The 19,611-nt window shown below is 37.5% G+C and overlaps 1 protein-coding gene across 10 annotated transcripts in view; it reads right to left on the minus strand.

Annotated features, from left to right (window-relative positions):
* The window catches only part of CLEC16A (C-type lectin domain family 16 member A), a 62,983-nt gene that overhangs the window by 16,613 nt on the left and 26,759 nt on the right, over positions 1-19,611 (minus strand). For 9 of the 10 annotated variants that reach the window (XM_040647917.2, XM_040647915.2, XM_040647916.2 and 6 more), the window contains 4 exons: positions 17,794-17,914; positions 12,066-12,217; positions 11,217-11,421; positions 9,850-10,017 (listed from right to left, as the gene is read on the minus strand). In XM_040647917.2, the coding sequence (XP_040503851.1) occupies positions 9,850-10,017; positions 11,217-11,421; positions 12,066-12,217; positions 17,794-17,914 (646 nt within the window). Of the gene's footprint in view, positions 1-9,849; positions 10,018-11,216; positions 11,422-12,065; positions 12,218-17,793; positions 17,915-19,611 lie in introns of those variants that run through there. The other variant, XM_040647919.2, reaches the window with a different exon arrangement.

Consider the following 19,611-nt stretch of genomic DNA (forward strand, 5'->3'; position numbering starts at 1 on the left):
GTCTCAGGTAAATCCAATAGCACTGCAAACATCTGCTGAACATTTGGTAGCAGTAAGGAACTAGAAGATCTTCCTTTTAAGGGTGAGAAGGATTATATCATAACTTCATACAAAACAAACTATATTAAAAACTGCTGACATTAACAAATTATAATCCTTTTTTCTAATAACTGACTCTAGATATATCAACAATGCTTATTGGACTTTGGCACCCACAGTTAAGGAAGACCTAAAGACAAATGCGTCTTGCATAAAAATTCAATTAGGTCCCTTCCAAGAAACCAGCTCTCAGCATCCCACCCAGTTACAGCCCTCTGTAGAACACACTGCAATATCTCTCACCACAGATTAACACTCATGCTCTCTATATTGAAATTAACTGATCGGGGATAATCAGGGGGCAATGAAAACAGCATTTCCCCCTGATTCTCAGGTATTAAACACTTCCTTCTTTCTCTTCTAGTGAAAATTCACAGAAAATTCTATTGTACAGGTTCCTAATGCAAAAAGATCTACACTGTATGCCTACATTAACTACATTACACAGCCCACTACAATTTTGTTGCCAAGCAGCAGCTAAAGCCAGCAGATACAGCAGAATGATCTTCTCAGGCTCTCATACTATTTTATTAAAATTAAAAAAAAAAAAAAAAAAAAAGAATAAATTTAAGTGTCTTCTCAAAACTGGAACTCAGATTCCCATCAAGTCATGTATGGTGCTTTCCAACATTCATGTTGTATAATCTAACAATTTCTCTCCTGCTCTGCTAAGTGGGCAATGGCCAGTTTTCAGGAATGTTTGTAATTCTAAAAACAGCAGCTAAAGAAATCCCCAGAATACTGTTAGTTTCTGAGAAACCCAGAGCAGGAAGCCATCTGCATGGTACAGGCTGCAGCGTTCAACTGTGAAGAAAACAGAAAAACTTTATGCAAGAAGTCTTTGTACCAAAGCTAAAAAGCAGAACGTGGAATTTAATATAGATCATCACCCAATCTAGCTTCCCTGCAGAATACGAGACATCAGATCAGTATAAATAACACACTGTAGTTAACAAATCATTGAGAACCTGCAACTCTTTCACAGGAGGATACAGGAATCTGTCCTTCAAGGCATGTTACAATTTAGGTTACTCAATAACATCATTTTCTCATTCTTATTTTTTCCAAAAGGAACCCATCAAAGTTTCAACATTCCTTCTGCTGCACTCTGATTTAAAATGCATTTTAGTTCATTTGTTTTCACAAATACATTCTCAGTAGCCACCATAGTTTCCTAAATAATGAGAATCCAAGAATTCGTGTGTGCCAGCAGACTTGCATAGCCTGATGATCTTATTTGCCTTTGAGTTATTACTCCTACAGTTGGAATATTAGACAGTAACAGGCCAAAAATACTCTGTAATTTATTCCAAAGGCTTCTTCACCCAGCCCCCAGCTCCCCCAACTTCCCAGAAACTGTTTAGAGCACCCAAATAGATGTTATTAGTCAAACATCAGTAATTTATCAAATTGCTGATTTGACAGCTGCCATTTTAGGGTAGAAATTGCAGAATTTTAACGTTCTTCACTATTTTTAGTGCGCCTTCAAAAATTCATGTCCAAAACCTCTACTCCATAGTGCAACCTGCTTCCATTGGGAGAACCTTAAAAACAACCAGAGAAATAAAACGTCAGCCTTACAGACAAAGCAGTTTGTATTTTTAGACAAGTTTTACACAGACACTGATCAAGATTCTCAACTTTGAGTACAAGAGGTTCTTTAGGAATGATTTCATCATCTGTCACCAACTGCTCCACTTTTCCAATAGAAACAGTCCTGAAAACAACAGTTCCTCCACCACTGCAACACAGTGCTAACTATTTCCTTCCCTACGCAAAAGCCAAATTGCTTCTCAGGCACAGGTAACAACACAAACTGGCTGGAGGCCCCATAACCTCAGCAAGCAGTTTTTTTGCTTGGCTACCTAATAGAACAAGAGGAGATGGGCTCCCAGCTGGCTCACAGGACTTGGGGCATCCATCCTCACCCAGACAGGCAGGAGGAATGACACAGAACTCAGCCTCATGGCACCTTTCTATTGGTAGTAAAGGACAACTTGGCCACAAATATCAGCAAAAAGCTTTCTTTCCCATTTCATTTTCTGCAGGATTGAAGTCATTTATCTTGTATGGAAGAACTGTAGTGCATTGGCAATGTGTCTGGTTGATGCGGTTTACTTTTGGCAATTTCAAATTCGATTTAATGCTGCATTTTAGGTATTCAAAGTTTATAAATGTTGAAGGCTTTGTTTACATTGAGCTGAAATCTGTCAAAGACAAGAGTGTCTTTGGAAGAGTTCAAACACTCTACAATAGTCTTTTAAGAACACGCTCTGTATTTGAGGAGAGAAGCTGAAAGATGGGGACTGCAAGCAAAGAAAAACCCACAAAAAGCAAACCCCTCTTGTTTCCAAAGCATGGGACTTCAACAAATCATTTTATTTCCTTAAGACATCATGTTCAGTTACATATGACAGATGTTTCTGTTTGCCATTTGAAGCTATTGCATTTTCCAGTGCCTGTTAGGACCACCTTGAAGCTTATGTTCCTATTTACAACAAAATGAGCTTGTTTCTGCTGGGACAGAATTAAGTAAGCGTGCTCTGGCTTACACCAGATTTGGAAGAAAGACAGAGCTCTCAGCTCTTGTATCAACCCTCTTGCAATGAATTCTCAGAAAAAGCTGCTCTGCAAAATGACAGAAGGCCCAGGCTTGACAACAAGATTTGCTTTCACAGTGAAAACACTCCAGTTCTGACAAACTACAAGAAGCACTTCATTGATCTCTATGTGTTAAAGACCCAAGGTTTGCAACAGCCTCTAAACTGTGATCAGACTGTCTGAAAAATGTCTGGATATCTACAAAGAGAGTAAAACTCGCGAGTTGCCCTTTACTTTCCTTCAAATTTGATTTTTCAGCTGAATTGGTAAGAGTAAAATACCACTGTACTGCTCATACTTTCCTCATTTCACACTTTCCTTACAAGATTACACTCTTACTGTAGTTCCTTAAGAAACTTTCTGCAATAACAACAATGTGCCCATAGGGATCCCTTGATTTTCTTAGTGAGGCTTCCCTTTGGCTGAGTGCTCCTAGAAGATGGAAGCTTTTACTCATCACTTCAGACTTTGGTAACAGCTGTTCAGGAGCACTTCATGCCTTCAGTATGAGTTGAGGAGGCATCCCCAACTGTTAGCTGCTTCCAATGATTTCCTCACTCTCCCATGGAAAGCATGAATGGCAATTTTTCCCTTTTATTGGCAGTTTGCTGAATTATTTACTGTAGCCATCACATGAATGCCATGAATTACCTAACAAAGTACTGCTTGCTGTCTTTGCTGTGTAGCAAGCACTGAAAATGCAAATGCACCAAGCAGTACTTTATTCCTCCTTGAAATGGGCAATCTGCCACGGCACTGCGTGGATGATTCATTCTTTATAGAGAACCTTCTGTACGGGGAATTCGCCATCGCCTTGCAGCAGGCAACCAATCCCCACGTTAAACCCCATTTAAATATTAAAAAAAATTACAAGAAGCATATAAAAGTTTTAAAGTACACATATGAGGAGTAAGGAAAATGCTTTTAACAGCAACACACACTGTCAGTCTGCAATACAAGGGAAAAAGCCAAAGGGGATGAAGAAAGGAAAGCACACAGACAAGAGCTGATAAAAACTAGTTGTGCTAATAAGTGAGCTTCACGTGTGGTCCTACTTCTTACCCTGTACTGCCCATGCTTATACGCAGGACCCAGACTCAAAACCCCTTGCAGAAACACAGTGCTATGTGAACTGCTGCAGTACTTGCATCATAATTTTAAATGGGTGAATGACACCTCAGCAAGCTTTTGTCCTACTTTAACTTACTACTTATCACATCCAAGATAAACATCACTTGAAAGAATTACGTAACAGCTGTGCCAGGAGGCACCTGCTTTAGTTAAAATAGTTTGGTAAGGAACACTTTATTCCATAAATATACATAATCTTCTTTATTTTCAGAAACCAAATTGATCGACCCTCTACAATCTTTTAGCTAAGTTATACTGAGGTTACACACAGTAATGCCAGATGGCCTGCCAAAAGTTAACCAAAAACTGAAGTACTCAAGTAGAGTTTCACTCAGACAATTCTCTAAAGCAACAAGCAGTCAATACACACACAGGAAAATTTTGTTCTCTTCTTTCCTGTGAACACTGAACCGCTCCAAATATTTAAAAACAACCTTTTCCCTCCATGATTACTCCCTCTAGTCCAAAGCAAGAGGCTTCACTTCAAGCAGTACCATGTCTAAGACAACTTTTCTAGCAACTGCCCTAGCATGTTTGAGAACATTTCCTGAATGGAAATATTTAAGCACTCACCCTGTCTGAAAATTCAACATTTTCTAAATCTACAGCTAACATGGGAAGAACAATAAATCCATACTTAGGACAGTCTTTCATAAAACAGCATCCAGATGGGACTTTTTGTAAAAAACATTTTTTAAAGTTGTGGGTCAAGATGCAACAGCAGACAGTTCTTCTGGGAAGCTAAAGAACAAGCTCACGAAGGCTCCATGTGTTCCTCTGATGCTAAGCACAAACAGTTATTAATTTCAAATTGCAGTAAATACATTTGGTGAAACAGTAAACAGAATCATATCCTACAGCATTGGATTCAGAACTTCCCTAAACTCTATTCAGACAACACCTTGCGTAAGCTTCAACACAGCCCTGTTTGAGTATTTGACTATTTGAAATAAATGCCTTTTTCCAACGACACTGTCCTCATACACTCCCATATGCTGACCAGAACTCAGAATGGATTAACATCCAAAAGAAACTCAGCTGTCTCAATGCACAGCCCTAGGTCTTGCAGTGGCCCATACCACTGTCTGTTTTGCTTGCCACAAGATTATCAAGCTTCTTTCTGAAAGACCACACTGAGACTCAGTGATTTTTCCAAGTGCCTTTTATGGGAAACAACTGAACAATCCAGCAGACACAGGTATAGCTAAATAGTATGCTTTCTTCAGCAGTCTATCCATCTTCGGAATTTCCCATCCCTTTTCTCTCCTGTCCTCATATAACACTCCTAGTTGAATTTCCTCTATCACCTATGGCTCAATAGTTTTAGTAACTATTACTTTGAGCAAGTATACCAATGTTCACGTTGGTGATTTTTGAAGGGAAAAAACACACCTATGCTTGTGAAAGCAGCTAATTCTGCTTGGTTTCCAAAAGAAAAATTCTTCTTGCCAAGTTTTTGTGAATGTCAAATGCGTGTTTAACTTTCTGTTTTCCAAGTTACATAATTCTCTTCCTAAAAGCTGTAACTGGGAGGGCAGATCAGAAAAAAAGTGATAGTTTCTGGAAGGTACAATGTAACAGCTCCCTGCATAAGGATGAAAGGAACAAGCAAGACCATGCTTTACCAAGTGCAGAAGAACAAAATTAACAATCTGAGAAGCATTTAACAGTTCCACAAACAGAAGATATTACATGTAAATCATCAATCCCAAGGCATTCATCATGGCTTTAGATATGGAATTAATGCTAGGGAACAGAATGGGAAAAAAAGCAACAATGCAACAACTGCCTGCAGTTGTTTCTGAAATCCGTTCAGACTGGATAGATTTTCCAACAATATCATTATCCTTGTCTTCCTGTTCACGTTCAATCATTTCCCATAAAAAGCACTTTGAAAAACTATTGAGTTTCATTGTGGTCTTTCAGGAAGAAGCTTAATAATAAACTTGTGGCAACTAAAATGAGAAGCAAAACAAGTTAGTTCAAAAGACTTTGGTATTTTAGTATTATTTTTGGAATGTTGCTTTGTTTCTTCAAATCATTTTAGATGAGTTTTGCTGATAATTTCCACATAGCAGCCAGATTTATAGCAAGATTCTATTTTACATATATAGATAGATAGATAGATAAATAGATAGATAGATACAATACCTCTTACTTGGAATTCTCCCTTTTCTATAACACCATGCTCAATGGGAAAAAGTAAAAAAAAAAAAGCATAAGTTCGGGCTTAATAATAATTACTGCTTATGACTTCTTTAACCCTGAATGTAAACGGACATTGCCATTTCAGAGAACACGTGCAGAAGTTTGATTACACTTTTCAGTACAAAATATATATATCTATGCCACATAAAAGGACACACCTTGTTCTTATTTGTATGCTTATTAAAATAACAAAAATCAGTAATAAAAATATGAACATTATATATATATAGTATATTATATATATATATATGTAATCTATTTTTAAAGCTATCATTAAAGTGTAGTCACTAATCACAAAAACAGTGGTTTTCTACCTTGCCTTCTTTATTATCCTTCTAAAACCCAGCTTCCCTCACATGAAATACCCAGCAGGCTTTCATGTTAGACTTCCCTATAAATCTGCACTTTGAACTCTCTGCACTGAACTGCAAGGAACTTCCAGGCTTCAGTTTGCTTTACATGAATATAAGCAGGAGAGTAACTCTATCTCAGCTGGCACACACCAACACCATGAGGCTTCCTAACCACTCCATAGTGGGTGGCCACAAACTTATCCATGTGATTATTTTATACAGTTTAAACATGAAAAGCCCACAATTATATGATACAGTACACCTTTTTAAATAAAGCTGTGCACCATTCAGCAAGTGAGGGGTGAGGGGTGAATAACCAAAGGGTGAAGTGTGTGCTCAAATAGTTCTGCCAATGCCTTCTGAAGGCATTTTGGACATTTTGACCAGGGCTGTCTAAATGTGTCGAACTTTCCTTTGTTTTTCCAAGTTACATTTTTTCTTGCAGCTCTTGGCCCTGAAGTATTAAGTTCCACAAAGAGCATTTCGTCAGAGTGGCAAAAAAAACCCTCCTTCCTTTGTTTATTATATGGAAGGAAAGCACTAGTGCCTAATATGAGTACTTCAGCACAGGATGACAGAAAGATACGGCAAAAACAAACACACACACACACACAAACACACACAAAAAAGATGAAATACATCAAGTCACAACCAAACACTGAGTGTGATAATGGCAAAAATTCACGCCTTGCAATACCACTGCAGATAAAGGATTATAAGCATGCTAGAGTAAGGTAATTCAGTGGAGTGGAAGGTAAGTTTTAATCATTCAAAATACTGTAAATGAGCACTATTGAACAAGAACAAATATTCTAACCAGGAAAGTCATTCAGGAAAATCCTGCAGAGAAAACACAAACAGAATTAATCATAGCTCCAGGAAGCAAAATGGTGCTCAAAAGCCTCTGGAAGTGCCTTTATCACTCCTTCACGGCTCTCAAGTTATGACAAAGATTGGTTACAAACATAATTGTTTCCTTTCTGATAGTCATGCTTTTGGTTCAACAGAACACACTGTTTATGACTAAGGTGTTACTGAGAAGAGGCCCCGTGCCATTTCAGGGCCAGTTCTCTTTAGTATTTTTTATAAAAGATCTAGATGCAGGACTTGAACACATCTCAAACAAGTTTGGAGACACCACTAATTTGGGAGGGGCTGTTAACTCCCTCAAGGGCCGAGAGGTCTTCTTGCAGGGAGATCCTGACAAACTGGGCAGCTGGACAATCACCAACCCCATGAAGCTTAACAAGACCAAGTGTTGGATTCTACACCCAGTATGGAAAAATCCTGGCTACACGTAGACTGGTGGACAAGAGGCTGGAGGAGCAGCCCAACAGAAAGTGATCTGGCGGTTCTGGTAAGCTGGATCTAAGTCAGCAGTGCGCCCTGGCAGCCAGAAGGTGCAGCCAAGGGTGCTCCAGGCCCAGCACTGCCAGCCAGGCAAAGGAAGGGATTGTCCTGCTCTGCTCTGTGTTGGTACTGCCTCACCTTGAGCACTGGGTGCAGGTTTGGTTGCCGTAACATGCAGAGGGCACTCATCATAGCTACACATACACTGCTCTACAAGAAGGCTGTTTCTGAAACAGTAATGCTGGCACCTTTCCCACCACACCTTTTCCATGAAGCCTTATGTCAAATAAGGAAATACATTCCCGTCATACAACATAAATATGTCTTGAAAACTCTGAACAGCAATTGGGAAACTTTGATGATTTCTCTCCTCCATGCCCAGGACTCAGGTAAGCTCAGTTCTGAATAAGCCATAAGGCAGCAGAACACCTGTTTTGTAAGTAGAACATTTTCATTTTTTATTTTTTTTTTAAATCTGTGAATCATGTTTCAAAGGAAATGCTGTTTTGTGAAATGATTGGTAGCTGGTTTAGACTTTTTTTTTTTTAGCTCTAATGCAGATGGAGCAGTGCACAGCATGCCAGTTGTTTTTACATACTGGTGAGAAAGTAACTTAAAGATGGCCTTATGCACAACTGAGAGATGTGTTGCGTAAGCACAGAGTACATAGAACACGATGACCTGCACTAACTCTATTTGCAAAGGATGACTATGCAATCAGATGCTTCCAGTGTATTAGGAGACAGAGCCATGGACATGTTGCTCACAGCACACCCGGAATACACACCTAGACATTACTTGTTTTTCTAGGGGTAATTTTTTTCCATCAGCCTCACCCTGGAGTTGTATGTTCAGAAACACAACACAGTAAACTTTTCATTGTTTATACAAACTACAGTTTAGCCTCTGCAGATATAAATCACAATTCAGTTATCAGAAAAAGTAATTTTAGTATCTTCCTGAACTCTCAATATCAGAATGAAATTGAGTACCAAGGAAACTTGTTAGTTTCTTTGTTAGTATCTCCCTTGTTTATATTCACTAACTGTTCTATCAGCTATTGTTAATGGTCTGGATCTGATACATGCACTTTAAAACCTCAAAGTTCAAGGTTTCAAACATCTGAATGAAACAGGAAGAACCACTGAATTTATATCCACTAGATTTGTATTTATTACTTGTATTCAAGTCATAATTTGGATACTTACCTGGAACTAAAATTTGATTAGAAGTGTTACAGTCAATCTCCCTCTGTCTACACGCACCCTTTAACATCTAAATGCAACTGTACAGATCTCAACATTTATGTGCCTTTGGATATTCAGCTTTGTGAATGGCAGTGCCTTCTGCAGACCTGTGGAATTAGTATTTTTTCTTTCAAAAATATAGATAGTATCTCCATCTTTTTGGTAAATATCTAATACCACAGCTGCAGAAAATATTGTATTTATTACAGAATCTTGCTTTAAGGACTCAGGAAGCTTTCTGCTAAGGGAAATATCCGTCAGAGAATTCAAAGGTTGGATAACACTTAACGTTTCAATAGTAAAACAGATCCATCCTTGCACTCTGAACTCAAGTATTCAACTATAGCTAAATTGCTACTTCAGAAGTAAAACACAGTCAAGACTAAAACCAACAAACTTTTTAATACTGGACTTCAAATAATGACGTGAATTCTAAGAGAAAAAATGAGAGCATATGATAAGGCTATACCACATGACCATGAGTTACAAACTCACATTTGCACCTATCAGGCAGAATATAACTATCAGAATAAGCAGTCCAACTTACCACACCTATCACAGATAACCACTATTTAATAGGTAGCTGTCAGAGCATTTCTAAATGTTCACATTGCTAATTCTAAGAATTTTTAAAAGATAAGTACTGATACTGTTAAAAGAAAGAAACTACACCCAACCTCATTTAAAAGTTATCTGTCAGACTTCTATGAAACATGAAAACAAGTTGTTTTCATCATATATACAGTTTTCAGCAAGCATGAAACCTCAAAAGGAATCTAATTAGAATTTTCAAAGTGCATTTCTTGTTTTATCTACTTGAAACACAGCAAAAATTGCTTGATAATTAATGCTAATGTTACCTGGAACTTTGTCAACAGATGCAAAAACAGAACGTTGCACTGTAGGATCACTGCTACCACGTCGTGCATGATCATAAAATCTAAATGGAAGGTGCTGGGATGCAGCTGCAGAGCTGTGTCCAAAACCCATAACTTCATTTGAAGGCTGAACAGGAAGATCCAGGAGAGCTATGATTAATCACAATTGATAACTGTTGTTACTTATAAATACAGAGAGGGATGAGTAGATGAAAATAAAATGATAAAGCTTGCTCAGAAACTTAAGACTACATCAGACTGTTTAACATAGCTTGCATTTATTTCTCAATTGCAGTTGCCAATGCACTGGAAAAGGAGAAAAGATTTCTGACGATCTTTTTTTTCCATTGTTTTCATTCCACACTCACATTAAGGAAGCCTCAGAATAGAAAGCCTCAGAGTAGAAACAAGATTACAGTAAACTCCTAGTATAGCTTCTGTAATGCAAGGAGTTATTTAATAATAATTTAAGGTTTTTCCTGTATGGATAAAGTCATCCATAGTTACAAGTGATCACTGCAGGAAGCCATTTAAATACTCAATCTGTTTTAAACTGTCAAAAAATAATCCTGCATGGCCCTTCAACCTAGAATTTTAGATATCAAAATAGACATGTATTAACTTCAAACTTGCTTTAAAATCTTTAACATGATGCAAGACATAAGTTTTTGACGTACTGGTTTCATAAAACCAGAGCATAAAACTCTTTTTAGTTAGCTTGCTAACTAAGCCATGAAACACTGAAGTAATCTTAAGCCACCTATAATCAGAATAATTATCTGGCCAACTCATTATCCTTAACAGCAGCTGTGACTTTGTTTTCCCAACGCCGATTCATTATTGCTCTTGGAAAATCCAAGTAACTCTGGTAGCTGGTATCCTTTTTCATTTTCCCACCTATTTCCCACTCTGTATTTTGGAGTTTCTGTTTCCATACCATTTCATTCAGCCAATTTAAGCTCCAGTTTATGCTTCACTCATTTAATACTCAAGCAATACTTTAATCACTCTTTGCTGTTTATTCAAATTAACTCTATCTCTTCTCAAGCATTTCCTCCAATCACAGACACCTAGCTGCTGACATTCTATTTAACATTTTGGAATGCTTATCATCACCACATCCAAGCATTTAGTATATCATTAACACGATCACACACAATCCCTTCCTTTTCACCTTTTCTTTCATTAGATATCAAAACACATTTTACTCCAATAAAATCCATTGCCTGGAAGCTAGATACTTGTTTACAATTTTCTGTGCCCACTTTAGAGTTTTCTATCCTTACCTTGCAGTCATTTCCTATGACATAAGTCTTGCTTCTCAAAGTCATTTCAAAATTACTGCTTACCTGCTATTCTCTGCATTTTCATACGCCGAGCTTGGATACGGCCTTTTGCGAGACGTTGCTTTGCAATAATGCAGCGAATGTGATCAGAAAAAACAAATGTGGCTTGAAGGATAGGGAAGGGCTTAGAATGAGGACTCGAGGCAGGTTTATGAATTATAATGTTCAGAGCTCTACTATCATCTTCTACTCCTGTCACCTGCATATCCTAAAAAGAAAGAGAGAGCAATTAGCTAATTTAAAAAGTTAGTGCTTTATAACAGTTTCTGGGTTAAAAAGAAGGACTACACAAGTTGGCAGTCCTGGATTCAGTTCTAAAGAAGTTCATACTCCTAGATACTAAGCCAGTTTAAAATGCAATTAAATTACCCGGACATTAGAGAATTTGCAGGAAATACAAACATTAATATTGGCTAAAGTAAGAGACATAAATAACAAACATTTAAAGTTTTTGAAATTAATTAGATAAGCACAACTGATTCTGAAGTTGCAACCTTTCACCTCCTCTACTCTTGTAGAACGGTCAGAACTCTGGGAGAGTTCATTTACTGTGTCATAAGGAAAGCACCTGGCACTCAATCTTGTCCTGTATGATTTCAGTGTTCAAACTGACATGCCCCAAGTTATATTGGAGAAGTTACCATATTTTTAGGTGTGTTTCCAGTTATCTACAGAAACAACTTTAGAAAAACAGTTGAAAGGCAGGAACTAGAGACGACTGCTAACAGAAGGAACAGATAAGCAGAGAACACTGTTTAAATATACAAGCTAATATTGATATTGGTATCTAGCTATGTAAACAGATTTTCAGCTGAGAAAATGGAGAATACCCAGATTAAAACCTTTTCTTACCTGTAAAAGGCCTGCAAACTTAACTACTCCCCAGCCAAGTCTGGCAACATCTGGCTCAACCAGACTCATCTGATAAATATCCACAGCCAGGAATCTTTGAACTTGACCTCCATCCTTTGTTATGACTGTACAAGCAATTAGATCACTGTTATCTGAAAGAAAGAAAAAAGTTATACAGCTACTGGACTTCAGGATTCTTGGTTTGGTTGCTTCATATAACAACGTTAACACAAAATCACCGAATAGCTGAGGTTGGAAGGACCTCTGGAGGTCATCTGGACTAACCCTGCAGCTCAAGCAGAGCCACCCAGAGCAGGTTACATGGGACCACATCCAAATGGCTCTGAGTCTTGACCTTATAATACACACAAGTCTTTGGAGTTGCTTATAAGGTATATATGCACTTTTTTTTTTTTTTAAATCACCTTCATCCCCTTTCCATATAAAAGGTCACTTTATTTCAGGGGTAAATTGCACCACTGCTGATTTCATTCACTAAATGGAAATCTCAAGTCTTGTTGAAAAACCACAGAGTCCAGTGCTGCTACATGCAGCTACACCTACACTTCCTTCTAAACTTAGGCTACAGTCCAATGTGATTTACACTTCTAGAAGCCTGAAACCTGGCTCTTCTGACTGCTGGAAGACTTCCAACTTCAAGATTATATGGACTCTCACCGTAAATTGTACCCCTTTGTTGTTATTTATTAAATCAGATTACATCTTTTCCCACCCACATTATTCAATATGAATGTATAATCAAAACCTCTTTTAGCCATCACGCTAAAATCCCCTTCAAATTACAGATCTCCAAAACAAAGTACCTCCCTTCCCTGATCCTTCCAAACCTCACAGTATGTATCCCAGTTCCAACCTATCATTCTTCTGTGACCAAATCACATTCCTTACACCAGAGGAAGTCTTCTGAGAGCCCCATAAACTGAGGCTGACACTTCCTAGCTGACCTTTGCAAATCTGGATAAGCTTTTTCTTTATTTCATGAAATGTATAGTTTCATTCATATTATCCATTACACTTAGGATTTTTTTCTCCTTTCTCACCTCTAACTACTACAAGTTACAGAAAGTAAAAGATTCTATGAGTAGGACAGCCTGCCCATACCTGGTTGGCTCAGCAGCCAAGGTGCCATATTTTAATTATTCCCTGCAATAATATATACACTTCCACACATACACACTGTTAGAATAGAGACCACTTGACTTGAAAGCAATGAGTTTCACATCTTGCTTTTATGGCAGCCACAGGTTTTCATCCCACCCTTACCACCTCATTAGAGCTGCCAAGGCAGTGCTAGATGGAGCAGTTTGGACTTGGTCACTCAGCCCTTCGTAAAAAGAGGGCTTAAAGCTATGGGCATCAATTTACTGTTCAGATGTCCAAGGTTACTTTTCTTCAATTCCACATGCACATACTATTCTTAAAGACAGTGTATTTTAGTGTCATATATACTGAAGTCATTTTGATAAATGGTATTATTTACAGCAATATAAGCATCTTTCAGAAAGGCTGTCTTCTTTTTCAGATTATTTGCATTTAGTGAGCTTCCTGACACACAGAATTCAGCATTTCTTATAGCATTATCTCCACACTTGCTCTTGCACTTGAAAGCTAGTTATTGTACCAACCATCTGAATAAAACATACATTAAATGGATCAAAAATGCTCATATTTTTTGATCCAAAGATGTATTTTATAAAGATACACATCTTATACATAATACATCAAGGAAGCAATAGTAGAAATACAGCCCTCACACGCCCCTTCAGAAATTACTTCGTAATACCTGTGTTATTCCACTCTTTCATTTATGACTAGAAAGTTTGGAGTTGCCACCAACATTCCTAAATTATGGGAGAATGGGATAATGGAAATGTCATTTACACTGGCACAGTGAATTTAAACAAAAGCAGAAAACACATTTCACTGCTTTGAAACATATAAAACATCGGAGAATGAAAAAGAAAGAGCTAAGTAGGATGCAACATAGCCAGTACTTAAGGTCTCTGAAACAGGCTTGGAGTGGTCGCAGATACCACAGTTAATGTACTTCCAGAACAAAATGACAAACATGACCTCGGAGTGTACACAACCAGGTAGGAACCCTGCTTCATACTCATTCATTACTGTCAAACTGTGCTGGTTTGAGTACACACAGTTTTAAAGCAGGCTAAAAGAAACTTGAAAGACAACCACAGCAATCCATTAAAATTAAATACTTTCTAGCTAAAAGCTTAACAATTCAATGTAATTTGAAGAGTACTTGAGGGAAATTTTAATTCATACACAAACAGTACAAAGAGAATAAAAATTAAATCTGAGGCTAGGTGTAAGACGTTGAAGCTACAAACAGCAGCAGTTTCATAGGAAAAATAATTGATGAAACTAGGCAATCCATAGACTGTTCCTTCAGAGGACAAAGTTTCTAATCAAGAAAGGATGTTTTCATAGGAATTACACTCTGGTTCAAAGAGAACTAGTTTCAGGGAAGTCGTACTTAATGCACAGGATACATGCCATGCTCCTTCAAAGCCACAGAAACAGAATAAAACAACAAACTCGCCGTGGGAATTAACAGCTATATATAAGCACAGCTATTCAACAAAAAAAGAATTATGCTGTAACAGGCAGATAGTGTATTTACTCTGAATTCAGAGCCAAATAAACAAAAGGAGTGAGATTGATAACATGTAAAAGCCAAGGGAGCTTGGTGAGCTAGAACCCTCCTCTCAACTAGTGAGAGGTGCTCTCTCACCAACCAGAAACGCAGACAGTTTTCAGAGGAACAGTAAAGACCTTTCTTTAGAAAATAGAAGTTCACATGAAAAATGGATTGGGAAGTTTCAGACAGACTGCAGGTGACAGACATGTCCTTTCAAAAGCCAATTGCATTTGCTGTAAATGTGCCTTATTCTTTGGAATTGAAGAGTCAGCATGACAAAACCAAAACTGCTGTCAGATTATTTAAGTTTTAATGAGCAAAGAATTTAACATAAGGTTTTGCTTTGAAACCAAGGACAGTTGCACAGAAGAGCTTAGAAGATCCCATAGTCCTATTCTCTGTCAAGCTACAATAATGACATAAAACAAGCTCTTCTACAAGTTATTTTTGTTATATTTCTGCTCTAGAAAGTCTAATGAATAATTCTCTGTGAAACGTAGAATGCATCGAGCTTCAAGAGCACCCTCGTGACATTAAAGTTACTGTACTATTGTACTGCATATCCAACTTCTACGGGTTAACTCAGCTGATACCTGCATTTCCATCTGGCTACAGTTTTCCCAGAATGGAAATTTCACTTACATGGTAACTAAAAGGAAATGCATAGCTTTGATTCTGGAACACTTTGTAGTACAAAGCAAAAAACTGTTTACTATACTGCTTATCTTACGTATTGCTTAAGTTCTTATAGCTAGTACCTTTTATGAAACTGTTTGACTAACAAGCACAAAGGGTTATCAGTGCTAGGAAGCCCTTAAGCCCATTAAGGCTTTCAGCATTTACAGATGTTTCAGAACAGGACTCTGGAATACACTGAATCCAAGCCTTCCTAGTTTGAGACCTTTCATCTCCTCTTTCATTCTTTAATCCAATGAGTCCATCAATTTGCTTATTTCAGTTGTCAGTAATTCCAGCCATCTTTTCAAGAACTGAAGTAACTTAAAAGTGGAGTTTAGGGTTGCTGAATGTTGTGGCAGAAATGAGCTTATCAGCACATGAGCCATAACACCACACAGAACAGTAAAGTTGTCAAATATATGGTTTTGTCCAGTATTAATACTGTTAGTGCAACAGTAAAGAGACTAAAGAACACAGGTGAAAGGATATGGAAATAGTGCCTAGGCTGCCTGACTACAGAAATGCAATAGCTACTAAGATAAAGAAGTCAAAAGATTGATTTTTCAGAGCAACTTCTCATTTCAGATCTGAAAAGAAACTGAAGGCAAAGCATTACTGTCAAAGCTTATCAAATATCAGAAAAGAACATTCATAATTTATTAGGCAACTGTTATGGGAACCTTTTGGCTTTACACTAGTCAAAATACACCTCATTTACACTATTGTTTCCACTTTAGGGATGCTGAAGAACCATACACTACAGTTATAAAAAATGACTGAAACGGAAAGTATGATTAAATACATTTCCAGTGATCTGAGAACATGGTATCATTTCTGAGATTATGAATAGAAATGCTGCAAAATGAGGCTTACAACCAGTCTGGATGCTACACCTCCAAGATTCTGGATTTACAGATGCAGCTCTCTGGGTTTCATCCAAGGAAAATACAAGTTTTTGGGAAATACTGCCTAAGAAGGAGAGTTCAAAGACTTCAGCAAAAAAATTTAAACTAAGTGGAAACACTGCACGAACACAACCATTTGCCTGGCAAGACGTTACCTGAAGTTTTCAAGAGCATAATAGCTACTTTTAAGAGATGGTCTAAACAAATCTGGCTTCCTTCATAGCCTGAAGTAAAGTGATTTCATGATTTATACTCAGCACAACTCCACAAACTGTCCGCAGAGACTGGATGAATCCTACAGAAGATTTTTAGCACACTGTATTTAGCTGGCAGTCCAAGAAGAGCTTGAGCTCCAGCTGGCAGGCTGGCGGCCGTTAACACACAGCCTCTCTGCTAGACAAAAAAAAAAACAAACCCAAAAACATTTTCAAAGAGCACGTAGCCTTTTTGGTAAGATATACTGCTTCCCTATTTACTGTGCCAGCCCAACTGCAGTGAACTTTGGAGTTAAAAGTTCTGCAATTTGACCAAATGGTTTTATAGAGCAGTACACCATCCTTGACAGAGCTACAGCACACTCCCAAGGAATTCCAGAAGCAATTTTAAACTTTATTTAAGTCCTGTGACTGATCTGTACATACTTTCTGTACTATCTACCCAAACTTTTTTTTTTTTTTTTTACCTATCTGGTTTGACTCAAAATTGTCTCTAGACCAGCAGAATGCACGTCTCACAGGTAGGGCAATGGAACCAATTTTTCTTCTCTATTTCCAAATGTACACGTATGCATATACAAGTGAGTGTATACACATATATAGAAATAGCATCTTGTATTCTGCAAAAACTGCTTCCAGTTAATTTAAGAACACAGTTTTTCAGTAGAAGCTGATTCATTATTTCACTTCACCCTCTGTAAGAGAGTCAACATTACAACAAATATCTAACACATATGAAACAGGAAGCTGAGTTAATTCTATACTACAGTCCTTCAGTAATTCAACACTAATGCACATTTGGACAACTTTTTTTTTTTAACCTAACAACTGAGAAGTGTTATAAACAGCATAACGTACTGTTCTCTTTTTTTTCCAGGAAAGTTTTTTTGGGAATTTGTGTTCCTTTCAAAATAAGCAGCCATGGAAGTTTCAAAACTAGAACTAAAACCTTCAAATAAGAAAAAGACTTCAAGGTTTGTGTAATGGAGAAGTCTGAGACAAAAGCTGACATTTAAAAAGCAAAAATTTGTATCCTTTGAACTTTTTTTTCTTAAAGGACAGATTAAAAAAACTGCTTCTGACAACACCGTTTGCTGTAATGGTAGCAAATTACACAAGCACTCTGTACATTGCTCTACCATTTTGTTACTATGTAAGTAAATTAATTCCCATCTATTATGACAAAGCTGGGTATATTATAAAAAGAAAGACCAAAAGGGATCAATTTGGGAAACTGAGGGACTACTTACTCAAGTCGAGAACATCATCTGTCTTTATCAGATCTTCCTCTCTTGTCAATGGTAACTGGGTTTCTGGCTCGCCTTGCAAGTGCAATGATAATGAACGAAGCATAAAGAAAACTCTGATTGCCTTGAGGAATTAAAAAGACAATTAAAATATTGCTGCACTCAGTACTGTATACTTTAGCAGAATCTTACAAACATAGACACTTTTACAATCCCTGAGTTTGTTGCCATGCAGTATGTTTACTTCTTAAATTAACAAAACCTAATGTGATTTAAAAGTCAATTAAAAACATATATAGAAGTCAACGCATGTTATTTATTTTTAGAAGCCACAAAGCTTTTACCCACTGGCACACTCATGCACAGTGACAGGCAAATCACCACAAGTGCTGCTTAAGCAAAGAATAAAAAGTTTTGTCATTTAAAAAAAATCATTTGAAAACTGGTTTCATTTACAAAACCTGCTCCAGACAAGCAATCAGTCTTCACAGATGCTCATATTTTGAATTTAAACAAGCAAAGTAATTAGAGTCAGTCAAGTTACAATGTCCAACAAGTTTGGGGATCCCCTCTGTTTTCTCTCGAGTGTTAATGTGCAGTGGTCATACACACCAACCTCTGGTAAGAGAGCATTCTCAGAAAACTTTTATATTCCCAGAAGGCCTGCATCAGGGCAAAGCATTCTGAGAGCCACACCAGCCCCAAGGAGCTTTCAACATCTACTCTGTGAAATTTATATTCTTGTTTTGATTTATAAATTAATGATATATGGTATGCAAAGGCTAGATAAAGTAGCAAAGAACAATTGTGATTTTATTAAGACTTTCTGAAAGGCACCTCTTCTACAAGAACTCTTCTTTCAGTATAACAAATGCAAATAATTGTTTAGTGTTACAGTTGCTAGGTGCTGTTTTTCTCTTCTTTTTAAAAAAAGAACTTCCTACATAGGAATCCCATGGCACACAGTGAAGTGCTGCTGCCTTACTGTAAAAGCACTGAATTCACAAACGGTTGCAGTGCCTGAGCACTCCCAGCTTGCAGCAATCATTACAGAAACCTGCTTTGAGGCAGGACTCTTCACCCCTCTGTATTTTTAAAGACAACATAGCTATGGATTCTGTGAGCCAGAAGCAAGTTTGGCCAGCTGTCATACTGGCAGTGCTTTCAGAAACTTCTGGCAGAACAGAGATGTAGAGAGGGAACTCATGTATCTGATTTATATGATGTGGCAACGGATGAATTTGATATGCTGTTGAAATCTAGCAGGGGAAGAACGTGATTATTTTGGAGCAAAAAGTGTATCTAGAAAAAAAAAGTGAACATTATCTTAGGAGTAAGAGCAGAGTCAGTTTATAATAGGAGATAATCTCTCCCATATGGGGAGATTGCATTCAAGGGTACCATGAATTTGCTGAAATGAAATAGGATTAATACAACAGTTGTACTACCAGATGCTTCAACAACAATTAATGGTACTGAGATTACAAGTTTCCATATTCAGTCAAAACCAGCATCATCCTTGCATTTTCATTAACCCTAATGTAATAGCCATCAGGGCTTTTTACCTTTTAAAACAACTTAATTCAAAGGGTAGCCATCACTCAGCCTTTCACTTACTTTCCCCACAACCCTCTTTCCCTCCTACACAGTGTTAATTATCCTCACATATATTCTCCATAGAATACTTATACATAGAATATTCTACATAGAAAACTGTCACTCATCTCCAACATGTAATTGCATTTACTGTAGAATAATCTACAATAGAAAAGAAAATTAGGAATTAGCCTTTGCAACAATGAAAGAATTCAGGAATGCCAG

This window comes from Gallus gallus, chromosome 14 (genome assembly GCF_016699485.2).
Source record: "Gallus gallus isolate bGalGal1 chromosome 14, bGalGal1.mat.broiler.GRCg7b, whole genome shotgun sequence".
In the NCBI taxonomy this organism is placed as follows: domain Eukaryota; kingdom Metazoa; phylum Chordata; class Aves; order Galliformes; family Phasianidae; genus Gallus; species Gallus gallus.